The sequence below is a fragment of the Danio aesculapii genome, chromosome 3 (assembly GCF_903798145.1).
Source record: "Danio aesculapii chromosome 3, fDanAes4.1, whole genome shotgun sequence".
In the NCBI taxonomy this organism is placed as follows: domain Eukaryota; kingdom Metazoa; phylum Chordata; class Actinopteri; order Cypriniformes; family Danionidae; genus Danio; species Danio aesculapii.
This window is the reverse complement of record NC_079437.1, coordinates 27,203,462-27,225,470: the sequence shown is the minus strand read 5'-3', so window position 1 is coordinate 27,225,470 and position 22,009 is coordinate 27,203,462. Positions and strand designations below refer to the sequence as shown.

General features: G+C 32.1%; 1 protein-coding gene across 2 annotated transcripts in view; it reads left to right on the top strand.

Annotated features, from left to right (window-relative positions):
- rbfox1 (RNA binding fox-1 homolog 1) overlaps positions 1–22,009 on the top strand; it is a 263,123-nt gene that overhangs the window by 200,288 nt on the left and 40,826 nt on the right. For both annotated transcript variants that reach the window (XM_056453542.1, XM_056453543.1), the window contains exons 6-8: positions 29–89; positions 2,647–2,700; positions 21,746–21,881. In XM_056453542.1, the coding sequence (XP_056309517.1) occupies positions 29–89; positions 2,647–2,700; positions 21,746–21,881 (251 nt within the window). The remainder of the gene's footprint in view (positions 1–28; positions 90–2,646; positions 2,701–21,745; positions 21,882–22,009) is intronic.

The following is a 22,009-nucleotide window of genomic DNA, read 5'->3' as shown; positions in this document are numbered from 1 at the left end:
TTGCTCACATGGCTCTGTTTGTGCTCAGGTTAACAATGCAACAGCACGGGTAATGACGAATAAAAAGGCAGTCAACCCATATGCAAATGGTAAGAACAAGCTTCCTTGATGTTGTCGAATGCACACGTGTATAGATTGGTGCAGTGCAATCTGAGCTGCATCCAATGCTTTTTAATGCGCTCACCTAACCCCACTTCTCGCAGTGACGTCACTAGCTCCATTGAGTGCATTGTGTCTGACATTGCATCAGTGAGATATGCAGGTTCAGCTTGCATCATCAAAGCTGCATCCAGTTACTATTGTTTAGATTTTGATAGAATATTAATATTAAAGGCATAGCTCACCCAAAGTTTCAATTGTTTACTCAGAAGTTGCTCACTGTTTATGAGTTAAACACAAAAGAGAAAATTCTGAAAAAATGATAGCCATTGACTTCCACAGAATGGAAGAAGTGTGATGGAAATCAATGGCCAAAAGAAATATCTTGTTTTGTGGTCAGCAGAAGATAGAAATACAAACATGTTTGGATCAAGAAAAAGTTCGTAAATTATGACAACATTAGAATTTTTAGATGAACTATCCCTTTAATTTATCTCTTCATTATGATAATAAACTGCTTTTAAAAAGGTTCTTTTGCTTTTTGTGTCAGTTTAGAAATGAAATCCAGTTAAATATGTTGATTATATTTAGATAAAGTATTTTATATGCATTCATTCATCTTTATTTCTATAGCGCTTTTACAATGTGGATTGTGTCAAAGCAGCTTAACATAGAAGTTCTAGTATGTGAAATAATATTAATATTATTTTCTACATGGGGTTCGTAAAATACTTCTATTTCATACAAATATTTCTTTTAAAATTTGTTTAGCTTGTAAATTTCAATGATTGTCAGGTACTTTTAAAGACACAGACAATGTCACAAGTTTGTACATTTTCTAACATGATTTGAGAATGTGGCAAAACTTACTTATATCTATAATAAAACTTATAGTTTCTAACTATAATAATGCAGAATGTTAAACATTTACACTACAAAGTTTGGGGTCAGTAGGATTTTTACAGTACTAATACAATACAATGTAATACAGTACAAATTGTAAAACTAAAATGTTATTGCACTATAAAATAACTGTTCAGAAGTAGTTTATAATTTAATTTAACAATTTATTCCAATGGTTTTAAAGATTAATGTTCAGCTTCATTACTCCAGTCTTTAGAGTCACATGATTCTTCTTAAATCACTCTAATAATAATAATAATAATAATAATAATAATAATAATAATAATTATTATTATTATTATTATTATTATTATTATTATTATTATTATTATTATTATTATTATTATTATTATTATGAACATATAACTGATTCTAACTTATTATAATGAATAATGAGTTGAATAATGAACAGAATGATTTGTTAAAAAAAACGGATCCCAAATTTTTCACCGATAGTGTATATTCATTTGACGTTTGTTTTGTTTAGAATAATAGGAATATGTATGTTTATTTCATGGTCTAAATTAAATGGGAATCCCATTTTGTCCCCAAGTGGTCTCATACTTTGACATTCTATTTTAATGAAATGATAAAATATAAACTTCACAGACGGGAAAGTCCCATTCACACAAAGATCATTAATTGCTGTGTAATAACTGTAATGATAACTATATTAGAAGATAAACCAAGACATGATATTCTGGGATTTATACGCATTCTTTTATAAGTATTCTTTCATCTGCCTCTTTAAATATGTGCACTCATTAAAAGCAGGATGCATTCTGATTGGCTGTCATTGGTGAAGTTTCACAAGCTAATTTCGAGAAGAGCATGTGATATGATTGATCACGCCTGGTCTCTCAGCTGTAATCATTAATAAGCCAATTGGATTATTCAAAATTCACTATAAATAGCCCGACATTACTCCCTCATCTTTGTTTTTTTAATAATCCTCCATTCACCCCATCTCCCCCTTTTCCTCCTTTACCAGGGGAGCTATCTGATCTCGTGCCTCCTTACATGCTCACTGACCTGGTGGGAGGCCTGGGCTCAATTGTCTCCAAGCTCAGGTTTCTCTCCCGGGACAGCATGCCAAATCTGCTATTATTATCAGGCAATATCTAAATGTGAACTTTTGAATTTTTATTATACCTTAACTGTAAACAAAACATTGGAAAGGTGGTTTTAACAATACCATTTCTCTGAACAAGCCTTTATTCCGAATCTGAAATCAAACTCCTGCAGATTCCAACTAGAAAAGAGTGCTTGTAATTGTCAATTTCCTGAGCAAAAAAAAAGAGTCTTCTGAAATGTTTTTCACAGCACTTCTCTCTTCTTCCTAACCCAAAAGTTTAAATGGAATGAAAATCCGAGACAACCTTTTAGATCAGACCTCACTTGATATCCCAGTATTTTTTTTTTTTACTTATAGAGGGTTTAAACAGACAGGCCATTTGTAGAGGTTAGATTTGTAGAGAAATCTGTCAGGCCACTCAGTGCTCTGGATGACAGCAGCGCTTCAGTGTGGTCGGCCCTCTGCTGACTTCATTACGCATGGGCCTGGAGGTTCTAGTTATAGCCAGAATTCAGCTTTTAGAGTTTTAGTTGGCTAATATCAGATCTTTGCTCTCTGTGTTTGTCCAGGCTGGAAGTTGAATCCAGTCATGGGTGCAGTCTACAGCCCAGAATTCTATGCAGGTGAGTAAAATTGGTCGTATAATACATTACACTTGTAATCTTGGAACACAAGGTTCTCTGTTGGCATTGATGGTTCGCTGTCTGAAAATAAATGTGTATAAAGGTACACTTTTGTTCTTTTTTAGGCAATAAGATGTACTTTCAAGGTACAATATAGGTCCATTAGTTACTAAGATGTACCTTTAAGGTACCAATATGGACCCTTTAAATACAAGAATGTACCTTTTGAAAAGACACCATCCTAGTGATGGCTTTTAACTTTATTTCTAAGAGTATTCCTTGACAAACTGTGGACATCTTTATAATTCACAAAAGTGTCTATATAATGCTTTTTTGTTTATTAAAATGTTCTTCACACAAAAAGTGAAAAGTTCAAGTGAAAACAAAAGAAAAGAACTGAAATGACACAATTTCAGCATTACATCATCAGTGTGGGGGTGTCAGAGTATTCAAAAACTGTATACCATCACTCAGCCTTTCGAAATTCTTTTTGCACTCAAACAAAGAATAGAAAAAACTAAGTTTGAAGTATACCAGAGCCTACAGAAACGAATTGTTCTTCTTGGATGTTGCTTTGAAAAATCTATATTGAAATCTTTAATTGTAGAAATGTTTATCTTAATAGTCTGAGCATGCATAATATTCTAATAATGAATTTTTTTTCTGAACGTATACTGTCAGTCAGCAGCAGCATTTTGATCATGTTTACAATACTTATTGATAATCAAAAGATGAATTATCCAAGATAGTCCAATATCGGCTCTAAAGCATGGACATTTTCTGCAAAGCACTTTACATCATTTAAATTGTAACTAAACTTGGCGTATATCTTTGTGGCTGTTTAGCCTGTCACGATATCCAATTTTGGTTGTACGCTATATTGCACCAAACTGTATTACGATAAGCGACATTATTGTCATTTTAATAACAATTATGCTACTCATTATATAATGCCTGAATAACAATACAATATCATCACAATGCAAGTACACTCTTCCAAAGAACACATCATATTTTGTTCGTAAGAATATTACATTTAATTATAGTCATTTTAACAATTTAGCAAATAGGCATTGGAATCAGAATGTAAAAACACATATCCTAAATAAATAATAATAAAAGTTAACAAAAAGGTAAAAAGTAACAGAGGCTGCGATATTTGCTACCAGATCTATTTTTATTTGTTAGACACCCACATTAAATTACACTATAGTAATTTATAGTAAATACTATAGTGTTGTTTTTTCTAATAGATACAGAGATGTTGCACATCAGCTAAAATGTTGCTAGAATTGGTCATGTATGAGCGATATATATTGCATCACTAAAAATGATTGAGGTCATGCCCATGTGTTGTGCCAAAAGTCGATATATTGATTATTGTGATAGGCCTAGTGGCTGTCAACCTGTCAACATTTTCTCAGATTTGTGATTACATTAGCTTGCTTGTATGTAAACAACTTCTGTCGGCTTCTTCTGGTATCCACAATCCACAATTGGATCTAGATGTGTAATAGTGTTTCTGAATATCTGTAACTATACATGGATTGCCAGATTAACTCTTAAAAGATGAAAAAGCCTTCATGTTGAGTTCTATGAAGGCAATAGAGGGTAATAAATTGAGAGAAGGAACACCCTCTGTTCAAGTTGTAATAGCAGCAGTTTGGCAAAACACAAGTGGGAAAAATCCAGTGCTTTGTCTGTATTTATGTTCTGTTATAATATTATGTGTATTGCATTTGTGTACTATTATATAGATATAAGATTATATTCACTTCATTCTTTGCAACATTTAGCAAAGCAGCCAATCACACACATATCTCTAGATTTTTTAAATGCAATGGCCAATCAGAAGACCAATGACTCACTGTTCAAAATGCTTGAGATTTTGTAGTGTATAAAATATGGAATGTATTGGCCATTGTAAAGATCTTCATTGATTATAACAAAACTGTGTGGGATTATGATGAACTGTATAGATAGTCTTTTAGCAATTATGAAAGAACCACACTCTGGGCTACAAATAATCCATTTAGAATCTGAATAAACGTAGTGACGTTCTCATATCAATGCAGGACAAAAATAGCACCCTCACTAATTCCAGAAGCAACCTCATTGATTTGATTCTGGAACTTGCCCAAGATGCATTGTGTCGTAACAGAAAAATAATCTAGTCAATAACTGAGACAGAATTTAGAGAATAAATTGCTTCTCTTAAAATGGTTTTATAGATATATTTATAAATGGTAGCACTCCTGTAATAAAAAAGACCAAATCATTATCACTTATCCCCACTTTTCTGTAGGAAATGTTATTTTTAATGGAATGTAAATCATAACTGTATTCTTTATGAATAAACACAATCGTATTGATATAAATGCTTGCAAATAAATAAATAATTGCACAAAGCAGCTCTGCAACACAGAGGGTTAAATACATTTGCATGCAGGGCTAATGTGCAGCTTCGCTAATGTGTTTTGCGTGTGTGAAAAAGTACTCAGCCCACATGCCCTGAATCCTCCATTTATGAACACTGCAGAGGATATGAAATGGTGAATTACTGTGATACCAGATATGATAATTTCATATTCCTTTCAAATAGCAAGATTTCAAAGCTCGCTGTTTTGTTTTATTTCCATATATTGGACTTACAGAGGCTCCAAAAGGAAAATAAATAGATGAATCTCATTGCATTAGATAACTCGTTTGATGAAAAATCAAAGCAAAGAATATTTTTTTAAAGGACGAAAGCACTTTTCACACAGCAAATTTGAAATTTCTTGTGGTTGCTTTGATAAGGTATCTGGTTTAAAAGTAGCCCATAAATGTTGATTTATTTTTCAGAGAAAAGGAATGTAATTTGTTACAGGTGTTGCCATGTTTGAAGTGAAATGAAATTCAAACTTTTTAGGTGTGAATAAAGTAAATAAAAACAGTTTGAACTCCTACTAAATGCCAATAAAGTACACTATTGAGGTTAATGGATTACTAGTAGTGTGGGTTATGTAATCAGATTACTTTTTCAAGTAACTAGTAAAATATCACGACACTTTTTCAGAGAAAATATTGTAAAAAGTATCATCAGTTACTCTGTTTTCTCATTTATTGACTGACAGGTCTCCTGTCTCTATGGAGTAAGTGCAGATGCATTGCATACGACGTGTGAACCTGAAACTTAAAGTAGTTCCAGCTTAAATGTGAACATGTATTTATTTCACTTACACACAGATTGAATATGCTTTAAAACGTATTTAAAAATATGAATGGATGTTAATCGAAAATGTGTTGAATTTACTTTCAATTCAGAAAAGACAGATACAGAAATCTACAGACGAGAAGTTACATTTTCTTCAGTGTGAGATTTATTAACTTTAAATTACGTGAAAAAGTGTACATTTACATTTGTCAAAAATAAATATTTTTTATATATTATTACAAACAAACAAGCCCGGTCCAGATGAAAATAAGTAACACAAATGTAACGTATTTACAACGTATTTACAACATTTAATGTATTTTTGTAAATGTATCCTTATAAAGTAACTAACTAACTTACTTACTTACCTACTTACTTACTTACTTCCTGGGCCGTTTATATCGAAGTTGATATTTTAGCCGCACCATGTTGGTGTCTCGTAGCATTAAAATATTTACAAGGTGGGTCGTTAGCCCAACGCTCAACCTCCAACCTGGAGGACCAGGACATACGCACATACTGTACACTACTGAGACTTTAGCTTACCCAATTCACCTAATGCATGTCTTTGGTCTTGTGGGGGAAACTGGAGCACCCAGAGGAAATCCTCATGAACACGAGGAGAACATGCAAACTCGAGGCTTGAACCAGCGACCTTCTTGCTGTGAGGCGACAGCACTACCCACTGCACCACCGTGCTACTCATAAAGTAGCTAACTAATGTATTTATCACTGTTTTAAGAAGTAAGACCAGATTGTAGTAAAGTACTTAATATAGTGATTCCTCTTATAAATCAACATACTTCTGGTTAGCTTGTCTGTATATGATTCATAAATTATGCTCTATCACTTCGCATGTAATCACGATCAGAGCACTCCTCCTAAGGGAGCCTTAAATATTAGCAAAACAAAACATAAATTGGGTCATAGACTGAGATAAGTGTCACATCTTTAATGTTTAAAATATAATATAGAATTAAATATACATCATGCTGCTCCTTTGATTTTGCAGGGTTTTTTTTTTTTTTTTTCTAAATAATCTGTTACAAACACATTGGCACCTCTTTGTTCATTCTTGATTTGTTCAACTTTTATTTCCTGCTTTAAATTAACAGCCTGCCTGATAAAACAAAAGAAAAAAGAAAAAGGCTGGCTTTAATTTCAAATCCTGGTTAGAAATATCAACCATAAAATTAAGTGTCTGTTTTTTTAGATGCATTATTTGATGGAGGAATAGTTGTTGAAGGTGTGCATGAAGGGTGACCTTAATCGGGCTCTGGCATAGGCTTGAAAGAGCTGGCAGGCAGGAGGTGATTATTCTAATCACCCAAAGGGCCTGTTTCACAATGCGAGTCTCTGTTCACTGGCCTATTGGCAAGAGGCTCCAAGACGCCATTGTCACAACTGCAAACACGGTACACATCTTTGAAAACATAATCCAGCGAGCTTCCAGACCCCCAGGGCTTCATTTCATTTTATGGGCCTTTGAAAGCAAGCGCGATTCGCTGGTTTGAAAGAGACGCTTTTTCCTCTCGTTTCCTTCGGTCATCTCCTTCTCAACCTTGGCCATCACAGCCTCTGACCTTCCCTGAACATCATTACCTCTCCCATTACATGGAAAAAATAGACATTTTATGATAATGCGCAGAAACTGGAAGGCAAAAAAAATTGAGATGATTGTTAAATGTAATTGTCTGTCGACGCAAGGGCATCAAAGGACTGAAATATATATTATAAATTAAAATCAATATTTTCAATTTCTCCAGACAGTCGTTTGCCTAATTCAGCGCATATTCTGTTAATTACAAAATGGCTCATTATTGATTTGCTTTCGTCTCACCTTTTAAGTGTCCAAACAGCCCACATCCCATTAAAGTGTGAATGTTTTGTTCTCTGTCTTAATTATAATCAAAGCATCATTAATACGCTCGAATTGTGCCGATATCGGAAAATGCCTTGAATGCTTTCGTTAGCCTAATGGCAGAAATAGGTATTGGCTTATTGCTGTTTAGACTGCAGATGGAAAGAGCGCCATTCAGAAAAATATATTCTAAACAGTGCCAAGTTTTTCTTTTTACAACCTTGCAGAATCCAAAGCTTCCATAAAGAAAAGGTGCTTTAAAGGTGTCGTATAGTATCTTAATGGTCTAAAAAAAAGAATATTATTTTTAATAATTTCTCTCTGCCTGATCTTAAAATATGTTCTAGCTTCAACTTTTTATGTATTATTATTAATAATAATAATAATAATAATAATTATTATTATTATTATTATTATTATTATTATTATTATTATTATTATTATTATTATTATTATTATTATTATTATTATTATTATTATTATCATGAATATATATTCTAAACTGCGTGATGTATAACACATTACACATTGGATCAAGTTGTTTCTATTTTTGATGTATAATTGTTGCAAAATTCTAACAAAAGTTAGTTGAAAATATTAACAACTGAAAATGAACATAAACAAAAATAAAATAAAAATAAGAAACAGAAACAAAAATATAGATGAATCAGTGACCAAATTCTGGTGAAATTGCTTCACAATTCACTGTGAAGCGTTTTTGTGCATCATTTCTGTATTTTGGTCTAAATGAATGCCAGATATGAGGTTGTATATTATGACAAGATCTGAAATACACAATTGATTTTGGATTTTCAGCGTACAGTATGCCTTCAATTTGTTTATTTTAACAATAGCAAAAATTGACATTATGTGAGGCATTTACAATGTTAGAAGGCATATAAAATCATAGCATCATATTTTATGTTTTTTTCTCTGTATGCTTATGTCTAAAACCAAGCAGTGAAGGAACAACCACAATACGGATAATAAATTAGTGATCTTTGTTACTTATTGGAGCATGAGTATTTTCAACTAAGCAGAGCATGTCACAATAAACTAAAAACAAAGACAATTGGTACAAAACCAGCGAAAATCTAAAGATTAAAATAGACATTTGAAGAAAGAAATAATAACCTGTTGAGAGAATGCTGACAGTCAGTGTAGTTGTGTAGTTAAACTCCTAAAAACATTTTTGTCAGTTACAACTTTGAAAAACAAAAAAGGCGGGAAATGAAAACATCTAAACTCTACAACAAAGAACCTTTTGGTACTTAAGAGCCATATGATTCTGATTAGAAATAAAGAAATCATTTACCTGTTGAAAGAGTGTTGAGAGTGAATGAAGTTTGATGGTTGAGCTTCAGAAAACCAGTAATAAGGTGCTTTGACAGTTGCTAATAAAAAGGTGGGAAATAAGTATCCCTAAACTTTAGCAAAAAGAATCGTTTGACACTTGAGGAAAACATAGTTTTTAATAAAAATAAAGAAATCATTTATCTGTTGAGTAAATGTTGACAGTAAGTACAGTTGGATAGTTGAGCTCCAGAGATTGAGAGTAACAAACCTGAAAAACAAAAAAGGCGGGAAATGAAAACACCTAAACTGTACCACAAAGAACATTTTGGTACTTCAGAGCAGTATGATTTTTATTAGAAATAAAGAAATCATTTACTTGTTGAAAGAGTATTAAAAGTCAATGAACTTTGACGGTTGAACTCCAGAAAACCAGTAATAAGGTGCTTTGACTGTTGCTAATAAAAAGGCGGGAAATATGATTCCCTAAACTTTAGCACAAAGAATCGTTTGATACATCAGAACAATTTAGTTTTTAATAGAAATAAAGAAATCATTTCTCTGTTGAGTAAATGTTAACAGTCTGTATCGTTGGATAGTTGAGCTCCTGAGGTACACTGACAGTTACAAATTTGAAAAACAAAAAGGCAAGAACTAAGAATTCCTAAACTCTAAGACAAAGAACCCAAGGAACTTCAGGAAATTATGATTCTGTATAGAAAAAAAGAAATCATTTACCTGTGGATGTAATGTTGACAGTCTGTGTACTTCAGAAAAACAGCAATGAGATGCTTTTACAGATTTGAAAACTTAAAAAGGCGGTAAAATAGAACACGAAACTCTAAAAACAACCATTTCAGCATTAAAGCTTTCTCTGGGATGATACAATTCTAAATAGAATAGGCTACTGAGTGTGAAGAAGCATCTATTTTTAGTGTTAGCTTGAAAGTGAACTTTCTAAACAAATATCCTGAAGGAATGAGATGGAAAGGAGCGTCTTTGATTCATGAGGCGTTCAGATGTGTGGCGTGGCCAGTGGAAGTGGCTCTCACCTGCGGCAGACTGTTGATTTAAGATAGCTTTGATGTTCATTAACAGTTCTCCGGCTGAGGGGAATGAAAGCTATCGGCAGCAGGCTGAGGGATGACCAGTGTGCCAGACCCTGCTTGTCTGCCGGCCTGATCTCTGATTAAGTGTTACGCTTGACGGAGATTGGGCGGATGTTTGAAAATTAGACTTTCAGCAATTTACGCCCAGAGATTATGCAAATTGTGGCCACCTCTGACCATAGGAAATATAAGGCTGTTCTCTGAAGATGCTCACATACGCATGCTCTTTCTTTTTCTAATGCATGCGTTCTTTTAGGAAATGAGTTCACACATGGATAAGGTCAGAAAGATGCAGCTTTAGTAATTATTTTTTAGGAAGCCATACATACAGTCTGATAACATATGCTCTTTTAACAAAAGGCAAACCTATAAGGTTTTTTTTCTTAACTATGGGCAGTTTTAGATAACAAAACACTCGTCTTACTGTTGTCCTTGAGAAAGAAAGAAGTTGATCTATATTATTGCTGAGTTTTTGCTGTGATATAACTGCATTTTTATGTTACATTAATTCAAGTTCAGATTTTAAAGATGTACCTGTATTAACTCTCTCAGTGAGCAACCCTCTTTACAGTTTGTTTCCAAACGTTGAAATCTGATAAATAAATCCTTTTCCGATCACATATTTTTAAAAAGCTTGTCATAAAAATGTTGCAACGATTGATTTTATAGCTTTTTGTTTTGTTTCGTTTCGTCTCGTTTCGTTTCATTTCCCAGTACTTAGTTGTGACTGGAAAGGCATCCACTGCGTAAAACATATGCCAGAAAAGTTGACAGCTCATTCTGCTGCGGCGACCTCAGATAAATAAGGGACTAAGCCGAACGAAAAATTAATGAATGTTTTGGTTTTTGTTTTTTGTTTTGTTTTGTTTTGTTTTGTTTTGTTTTGTTTTGTTTTGTTTTGTTGTTTTGTTTTGTTTTGTTTTGTTTTGTTTTGTTTTGTTTTGTTTTGTTTTGTTTTGTTTTGTTTTGTTTTGTTTTGTTTTGTTTTGAAACAGAATAACTACAGCTTTAACTGGATTTAAGCAGTCAACAAAGCAGAATAGAAAGTAAACAAACTAGGGCTGCACAATATATCATTACAGCATTGATATCGCAATGTGCGCATACGTAATGGTGACATCGCAGTATCTGCAATTGCAAACTGTAACCAAATAATAGAGTAAAAAAAATCACTTGCATGTGTTTTTAAGGCCTGTGTTTGTGTGAGCATTTCAAGAGAGTTTAAAGCATTCAGGCACAGAAAATTGTAGAGTTTGTAACTTTAAAGTCAAATTAAAGTTGAAATAATTAATCACAAATTGGTAAACTCATTTCCTTCAGCGAGAGGAGAGGAAGGGCGACTTCTCTTGTGGCTAGCACTCAGTTTATTGAATTTTCAGACGAAATAGAGAGACTTTCAGCCGTATGGAGTGAAATGGAATATGTTTGGCTGCTAATGATGTGAAGGGTCATTTGTATTGACTGACAGCACTAATGTTTCAGCGTTTTAGCATTACGTCACTGTCCTTGCTCTCTCTTTGATGGAGTCCTGCAGCTTTCAACATCACTGGGTTTGTTTTCAACTCGCAAAACACTGAATGATAAGTTTGAATAGTGACGTGCAATTAAAAGAGGAGAAGAATTAGGGGCTTTTCAGAAAGGCAGCAGCTAAAGGGAATGAATTTGTGCAGATAGGATATCAAGGAAGACAACAAGCAGCTTTGAGCAGAAGGACGAAGCATTTTAAAGAGGAATGAAAGCACTTTGGTGGCTTCTTTCTGTGTCGTACATTGAGCGTTTGAGATTGCATTGTGGGAAGAAACAATGTGAAATGACCCTGACATGTGTACAGAGGTGATTAATAATGTACATTCATTAAGACTTTAAATGTGGTTCAAAAGACTGCGTACTGCAAGATTGCGTACATTTGGATTATACATTAAGAGAACAGAGCGTGAATAGTCATAGTAGTTATTTCAATTAATCAATAAAGAAGCCTTTAAAGAGAAATACTTGCCAATTCAATATGGATGGATTATTTACAGTGGTCAAATAGTCTATTAGAATTATTTTAGTAGATTTTTAATAACAGAATTTTAGTCTAAATTTCCAGTAAATTTAAATGCTTTATTTTATTTCCATTAACATTTTTCATTATTTCAAATCTATTTTTTCTCATAAATAAATGTAAGAAGTTCAAATGTTTTACTGATTCATCTAATGTTTTTTTTTTCAAATATACATTTTATGTTCATTTTATTTTTTATTTAATTCTTTTATTTAATTTTATTAAATATATTTTATTTTTATATATTTGGTAGTTATTATCCGTGTTGGGGAAAGTTACCTTTGATAGTAGTACATTACAATATTAAGTTACTCCCCAAAAAAGTAACTAATTGCGTTACTTACACTGAAAAAAAATATTCAAAGATGATTCCTTGGATTTACTCAATTTTTTTACATTAAGGGGTTGTAAACAATTTATTTGGGCTGAATTTAAACAAACAAATTAAGTTGAAGATTGCTCAATTTAATTTGTTTGTTTAAATTCAACACAAATAAATTGTTTGCAACAGTTCTGCATGCAACACTTTTTTCAGTGTAGTTTTTATGGAAAGCAATGCATTATATTACTTTTGAGTTACTTTTGCGTTACTTTTTCTTACCTGGCTGAGATTTGATCTCTTTCAGAACTTGCAGGTGTTTGTTCACCCTTTTTATAGAGAAGCTCTGCATTTAACAACCACATAGACCAGTGTTTCCCAACCCTGTTCCTGAAGGCACACCAACAGTCCACATTTTCAAACTCTCCCTAATCTAACACACCTGAATCATCTTATCATAACATCAGAAGAGACTCCAAAACTTGAAGTTAATGGGTCAGATAACGGAGACATCCAAAATATGTACTGTTGGTGTGCCTCCAGGAACAGGGTTGGGAAACACTGACATAGACAACCTACACCTTCATTTGCCTTTAAAAATGTAGGATCAAATTATATTTTGAGAACTTTCTGAGCTCCGAGCTATACATGCTGTAGATAAAAATTAATGAAAGTATGTAAAGTAATGTGTTGGCAACTTTTGTATGTTTTGTGTTATTAGTTAAATAAAGTCACTGTCCATTGAGATAAAGATTACATTAAAACCTGAGAGTACTAACATGAAATAATTTATATTAAGGCAAAGCATGTTTTATACCTTTGAAATGTTTACTAACAAAATGAACAGTAAGAAGATAAAAAACATCCACAAATTAAAATAAATCTTTGAGCTAAATTGAATACATTTCTTCACATGCCCCTAACAAATGTGTAAATTTTTTCCCAAAAGAGAAAAAATCATACTATATTACAAAACAGTGGTCGGTTCTACAGTAGACAGGAGCTTCATCTCCTCACAAATAAAAGCAAGAACCATTTATTTTCTTTTTCAGTTTAGTCAAATAGATTGTTTTATCTGGAGAACGTGAACTGATGTCAATTATGTGTTGTTTAGCTGGAGGTATGGTGCAGGTGTAGTGCTTTGCATCCATGTTTTTTGCAGTTGTCTATAGTTTTACTTACACAAAATCTACACTTAACAACAATCCACTTCTTTTCATCGATAAGTTAAAAATAACAAAAATCTATAGCAAAAATGTAAGCCTACCATTGTTTCTGTTTCTGAGTGTCTGTAGTGATGATGAGTGATTCGCGAATTAATCGTTTGTTTTTAACCGGATCCTCTAAGTCAGGGGTGTCCAAACTCGGTCCTGGAGGGCCGGTGTCCTGCAGATTTTAGCTCCAACTTGCCTCAACACACCTGCACGGATGTTTCTAGAAAGCCTAGTAAGTGCTTGATTAGCTAGCCCAGGTGTGTCTGATTGGGGTTGGAACTAAACTTTGCAGGACACCGGCCCTCCAGGACCGAGCTTGGACATGCCTGCTCTAAGTGAACTGGTCGACCAGTTCATTAAATTGAACAGAGTTGTCGTGAAACGGTTTGCATCATTAGTACTAACATACCAGATACCCCTTCTGACTCTAAATAAACTAATATCCTGAGTTATTCAGTTACTAGAACAGTACACCGACTCATTTGCTGTAAAAAAAAAGGATGATGATGAGTGCGAGCCGACTGTCTGTTCCCCTGCAGCACGCTCGCTCATTGAGTGTGTGTTAAAACCTGAATAAGGTCATTTTTATTCCGCAATATATTTTGTTAAAGCCAATTAAGCAAGGTAAAAAAGTAACTCTTGTTACATTTTAAAAAGTAACTCAAATAACTTTACTTATTTTTAAAAGTAATGCATTACTTTACTCGTTACTTTGGGAAATGTATATTATTACGTAACGCGCGTTACTTATAATGCGTTACCCCCATCACTGGTTATTATGATTTTATGATATATTGAACATTTTTCATTCCTGAATATTATTTTGATTTATATTTTCTTTTTATTTTCGTTTTTAATTTCTTAACATTTTATATTACATTTTACATTTTATTAGCATATATATTTTTTCATTTTGAGATTTTTCAGCTTGCATTTATTTTATTTCAAGTAACAAAAATATTTGAGCTTCAATGTACTCCTTTTAGTAATAACCTTGGTTTGTTATATTCTTGGTTTTGTTATATTCTTTATATTCTCTTATGGTTGTACTGTATGTATGCCTGCATTAGCTTAATTGATATTTAAATTTAATTATTACACTTAAAAAACAAACATATATAAATCACTCACATGAAAGTGATGCATTAATAAATATTTTTGCACATTTAACATCTAAACATTTGATTAAATATATAAATAAGTGAGAATGTACATAAATACACAACAAAGGCATTAAGCTTTCCTAATTATGATCAATGTAATCTCTTGTTTATATATACATGCATTGGTAAAAGAGTCTCTGCGGTTTGCTGCACAGGGTCGACCCGCAGCCTCCTGCAGTGTTTATGAAACACACTTCCCACACAAAAGCCAATGAGAGAAATGATTGCGCTACAAAGCGGTTGTACACTTTTATGGCTTTGATGCGGAGGCTGCCTCCCGTCGGCCAGAGCATCTGCTTCACTGTAATCGCTCTCAAAGCAATAAAAACGCTTCCCCCTGGAGCTCCATCCCTCATCCAGCAGCATCCAGACCTCCACCCTTCATCCTGCTAAATGAAAGCGCATCGCCTCACTTCTTTATCCCGTAAATATTCAGGCTAAATACACATCTCTTATTTATTTTCTGCAGGACACATTCTGCGCATCAAAGCCGAGCGCGTGCGTCAATATGCAAACGTGTTATGCAGTGTGTTTACAAAAATGGATGTCATATGTGCTGAATGCAGTGGAAGGGGGAAGAAAAAAAATGTGAATAATGAATCTTTGGTGGCTTTTTAGAAAAAAAAAATGCTGCGTTAATGTTCCACTGAGCATTTTTAAAGATATCAGTCGAATTGTGTATGCATTCAACAAATGACATTTGCTGTTTGTTCAAACTACTTATTTAAAATAAGCTGAGACAACACAGTTGTTGAGTTTTTTTTAGGACAACTTAATTGTTTTGTGTTCAATAAACTTAAATTTGTAAGTTATCTAAACTCCATCATGTTGTCCCAACACAAAAGGGTTGTTAGCACAAATCTTTTAAATTATGGTAAATTTTGTTCTGAGAATAAACAATATAGTAATTTATTGCAGGAAAAATGCTATTAAATAAATTTGAAAACATGCTATCCTACAACTTAAATATTTTTGTTGACAAATGAACTAATTTTTAAAACAAAAAAAAGTAGAACAATAAAATGACTAACACTTTAAGAAAACTCTAAATGATTTGAACTATTGACTAATTCTAACAATTAATAAAACTGCAATAGTTACTAAAATATACAAACTGGGTCAAAAAAAGTTAACTAACTAAAATAAAACATTTATAAAATACACAAATACACAAAACATGTAATAAAATACTAGACTAAATAAAACCTTTAAGATTTATTTGACTAAACAATACTATGTTATCTTCTGTATATGCATGTCTGAGGCATTATGCCAAATATGATTATGATAATTACAGTTATTCACTATATATTAAGGAAACTTAGTGTTAAATGGGTTATGGATTTTTACAGTTGTGTTTTTACCAAAGAAATCGCAGTTATTTTATAGTGCATGGTCATTTATTTGCAGGAAACATACAATAAAAATAACAAAATTGCCATAGAATTTTTTTTTTTTTAATCCTGTCACTATACAACTAAAATGTTGTTGTTACCTGAAATAGAACAAACTAACTATTTCATAAAACAAGAACAAAATAAGTAAAATGCAATTCAATTCAAGTTTATTATAGTTTCAAAGCAGCTTTACAATTTTGCACAATCTTGCACAATATTGCATTATAAAGTTATAAAATAAAAACAATTAATAATATACTATGACTATTGACTATGAAAAATCAATGTGAATTTGATAAAAAAATATAAAAATATGAGAAAAAAAATCAAGAAACTTATTAAAAAACAATAAATATAGCTGAAATAGTTACTAAAATATATACACATTACACAGAATCAAAAAATAAAAACTAAAGGCTCTATTTTAATGATCTAGGCACAAAGTCTAAAGCACATGGTGCAAAAGGGTGTGTGCGAATCCACTTTTGGTATTTTAAGAACAGAAAAATATGCTTTGCGCCCATGCGCATGGTCTAACAGGGTTGTGCTTATTCTCTTAAATAGTTATAGGTGTGTTTTGAGCAAAATGTGCTTTAAACCAATCAGAGTCTCATCTCCCATTATCTTCAACAGTCAGTTGCGTCACACCATGGTGCATTTGCTATTTACATGTTGGACTTTGTAAGTGAAAAAACTGAATGCTTCACTTGTGAGAAAACAGTTAAACATACCATCTGCAGTTAGGATAAAGAACCAACCTCCTCCATTTGGCCTCTTTACTTTCTATTTACTTTACTTTTACTCTTTACTCTTTTACTTTCATGGATAAGGAAACAACATTGTACGTACTCCACTGAAGACATCCATTAGCCTACATATTTAATTTTGTTTGTTAAATCCAAAGATGTGTTTTAAAACTATTTCTAAATTCAGTTCTAATTTCCAACAAACTAATAAATGAACAACAATAATGAAGTGTGGTAAAAAAGTCATATCCAAACACACGTCCTATTCTTATGCCCCATATGGTGATGCATACATCTCCAAACAGGTGGACAAATCTAAACTTGTTTTTTGTTAAAACAAATATAAATATGCATCTAATATTATTGCTGATAATAACATTATACAAAAGCAAATTGTAATGAATAAACTGAAAAAAGCATCCCGAGATGAAGGTGTCATGGAGGCAGTGGTTTTTATATTTATGTAGAAAATAATAATTTTTGTAATATTTTAATCCTTTTTTTTTTTTATTTGTATAGATATTTGTGTTTTTCTGTACATCATGTGTGTATTCAGCAATGTGTACGCATTTAAGGCACACAACTAACACGCTCTGCGCTGGACTTTAGACCTGCTTTCAGCTGGTCAATTGCACAGTCTATTTTAGTATCTCAAAATAGCAATGTGCCAGCAATGTGCCTTAACACACCTCATTTCTAGACCGGGACACCCATGAGTCCACATGGATTTGTTATTTTAAACAACGTAGCGCAAAGCAGGAAAATTAACCCCAAAATGCCCCAAATGAACTTAATATATATATCAAAATAACCAAAACATAAAACTTTTGATAAAATCAATGAAACCAAAATATAAGAAAAACATTTCTAAACCTACAATAGTTACTTGATAAAAACTAACAAAATTCTATATTATCTTCTGAAGAATTAATCTGCATACACTGAAAAAATATTTCTGCAAAAATGTTGCAAACAATTTATATGGATTAAAATTAAACAAACAAATGACATTTTGTAATGTTCAACTTAATGTTTAAATTCAGCCCAAAAAAATTGTTTACACCCACTTACCTTAAAAAATACTTTTTTTCAGTTTATAGTGTGTGTGTGCGTGCGTGCGTGTGTGTGTAATTAAAACAAATCAAATACTATTCCTCTAATATACTATTCCTCCAATAAACATATTAACCTATGTTAAAACATGTATGTTGACATTTAAAATAATCACCCTTAATTGGCAGAAGCGTAAGTTCTAGCTTCATAAACAGCATGAATTAGGATGCAAAGTTCATGTAGCTTTATTCCTCTCTTTTATACACACTGACAGCTTTGGTGCTCTGTGTAAAAACGACACATATCCAAGGTGACAAAGAGTCAAATGAAACAATCTCTTTCACCTTTCTACATCATCACGCAAAGCCCTTCCTTAAATCTGAATTTTTTATCCAGCAAATGAAAGATTCAGTGCTCCTATTAGACATTTATACCATCTCTTTTTTGAAAAGCTGTAATGTTAAAGAATGAAGCAGCTTTCACAAACCTCCTCTCTTGCTTTCTTCCTCTCAACCATTTCAAATTAAGCCTCTTAAAAGTCATTTTCACCACCGACGCCCTATTAAACTTAATGATCATTTAACAACAATACCAAGCTTTCTGTTTTCAGCCTCAGAGGTCTGTGTGCCTCCTGTAGTTTGGTTATTACTCATTGTTGGAGTTTTGCGCTAATTGCAGGTATTGCACGGCTTATATTAGTTCAGACTTGTAGAATTATAGCTAATTTGAACATTTATTATTAGTCTAAGGAGAACCTGATTGAGACTGGTCATTATATACTGGATATATCCAGTGGCCTCCACTAATGTTGGAACCCTTAGTAAACATGAGCAAAGAAGGCTGTGGAAAAAGTTTTGGGCTTTCAGTTTAATGTGAGAAAAAAGATTCAGGATGTTTCTTTTGTTGCACTTTATCAGCTTGTGTCTTTAATATATTTTGGTTAAATAAAATACCTTAAATGTAAATGTAAAATGTAAAATTTTCTAAAAAAATATATGTTTTTTCTTTGTTTGTTTTTTTTGCACTTCAGCATATATCTCCACTTCAGCAATAATTAATATATTAATTAAATTATATTGCTTTCTATATTCTGAAAGTTTTTGTACCGAGGGATTTGTTAGTGCATAATGATAATGATTATTTATTTATTTATTTATTTATTTATTTACTTATTTATTTATTCATTTATTTATTTATTTATTTATTTATTTATTTATTTACTTATTTATTTATTCATTCATTTATTTATTTATTTATTTATTTGTTTGTTTGTTTGTTTGTTTGTTTGTTTGTTTTATTTTTCCTGCTTGCAGTCTTTTTCTGAATTACTGAGTGATAAGCGATTCCTAAAGTTTTTCTTTAAAACATGTGCCTCTAAGGTGTCAAACAAATAGTTTTATTTTTACTTAAAGAAAATATATATAAATGTATATTGCAATATTTGAAATATTTGAAAAAAAAAATGAAATATTTATATTTGCATATTTAAACATTACATTTTAGAATATATGATATGTTTGCAGTTCTTAATGTGATCAATCAACTTAGGAATTATGGCAGTTATTATTAGTTACTTTGTTCCCTATTCACCTGCAATGTATTGCCTTAACCTTTTGACCTTTAGCTTCAAAATATTAACATTTATTTTAAAGATCTGCTCTCGTTGAAAACAAACAATTGCAAACATTTCATATTTTATCAACCACCCTTTCATATCATAATTTGAGCAAAATATTTTTGTGTATTCTCATTAATATTTATTAATTTTGGCTGGGTGACTAGAAACAGAAAATTGTTCAGCCATGAGCTGTTTCACAGGGGTGTAAATATGAGGACACACAGGCCAAAATCACTCAGCAATTCATATGAATGGGTAAAACCAAAAAACAGCTGTGATTTATGGCACAAAAAAATCTGCAAAAACACTGAAAATTTCCATCATCAGGGCAACAACTGTACTATAAGTGACATGAATCAACCTGGAAAAGAACAGACGTCCGTCTTTTAGGACGATGGTTTAAATTTCTCAAAAAGTATCCAAGAATCACAACTGAAGAATTGCAGAAGTTGGTTTAATCTTGGGGTCAGAAAAATCTACAATCCAACATCTTCCCAACATGCAATAAAACCTCTCTACTCTCATTAAAAAAAAAACATATACAGTTGACCCTTTGATTTATTTATTTTTTTAATATTTCCCAAATGATGTTTAACAGAGCAAGGAAGTTTTCACATATTTTTTCTTCTGGAGAAAGTATTATTTGTTTTATTTTGTTTAGAATAAAAGTAGTTTTAATTTTTTTAAACCATTTTAAGGTCAAAATTATTAGCCCATTTAAGCTATATTTTTCGACTGTCTACAGAACAAACCATCATTATACAATAACTTGCCTAATTACCCTAACCTGCCTAGTTAACCTAATTAACCTAGTTAAGACTTTAAATGTCACTTTAAGCTGTATAGAAGTGTCTTGAAAAATATCTAGTCAAATATTATTTACTGCCATCATGGCAAAGATAAAATAAATCTGTTGTTAGAAATGAGTTATTAAAACTATTATGTTTAGAAACAGACATTGAGGGAAAAAATATTTAGGGGGGCTAATAATTCTGACTTCAACTGTATGTATATATATATATATATATATATATATATATATATATATATATATATATATATATATATATATATATATATATATATACAAAAAAAGTCAAATAGTTTGGAGTCTGTCTTTTTTTATAATTATAAATTTTATTTAATAGTTTAAATACAATTTTTTTGTTCACGAAGGCAGCATTTTTTAAATGTAAAAAAATGTTAAATTGTTAAATACTTATTTATTAAATATTTATTTATTACTTAATGTATGTAGTTTCAAATGAAATTATTACTCCAGTCATTTTTGCTTTTATTACTATTACCACTAATAATAATAATAATAATAATAATAATAATAATAATAATAATAATAATAATAATAATAATAATAATAATAATAATAATAATAATAATAATAATATAAGAGTGATTTCTAAGGGATCATGTGACTCTGAAGACTGGACAAATGAAGCTGAAAATTCATCATTAAAATCACTGGAATAAATAGTTAAATTAATTTATAAACTACTTTTGAACAGTTATTTTATAGTGCAATAACATTTCACAATTTTACAATTTGTACTGTATGTTTGATGAAATAAATGAAGCCTTGGTGAGCAGAAGCAGCTTATTTTAAAACCTTTAAAAATCCTACTAGCCCCAAACATTTGACCGGTAGTGTGTATATATATTTCAATATTTGTGAACTGCTTATACTGTAGCTGAATATTTGACTAAAACTGTTCTGGTTTCACATCTCCTTGTATCCTCCTCCTCTCACTTATTAAAATAATTTCACAGCAGATCAATACTTAATGTATTTGGCTGCTTATTTCATAAGTAGCCATGTAATCACCCTGATGGGAGTTTATTTTGCAGTAATGACTGTCTGACTCCACATTCTCTGTCAGATTCTGCAATTCGGCATTTTGGATTGTGTTAAAAGTCTGTATTTAGCTTTACAAAATTGTGTTCCCCTTTTAGGCTACTGTTCCAAACCTATACAACAATTTATTTCATGTAAACACTCTGTCTTTCCCTGCAGTGCCAGGCTTCCCATACCCAGCAGCCACGGCGGCAGCGGCGGCGTACAGAGGGGCACATTTAAGAGGAAGAGGCCGCACCGTCTACAACACGTTTCGGGCAGCCGCGCCTCCCCCACACATCCCAGCCTATGGAGGGTAAGAAACAACACACATACACGTAAACAAAAACACACTTTGGTCGTCTCTCTCTTACTTCCCTTCTCCACCGGGCTGCTGTAACATGCATGAGTCTGGAGCCGTGCACACAGAGACGGTGCCGCATG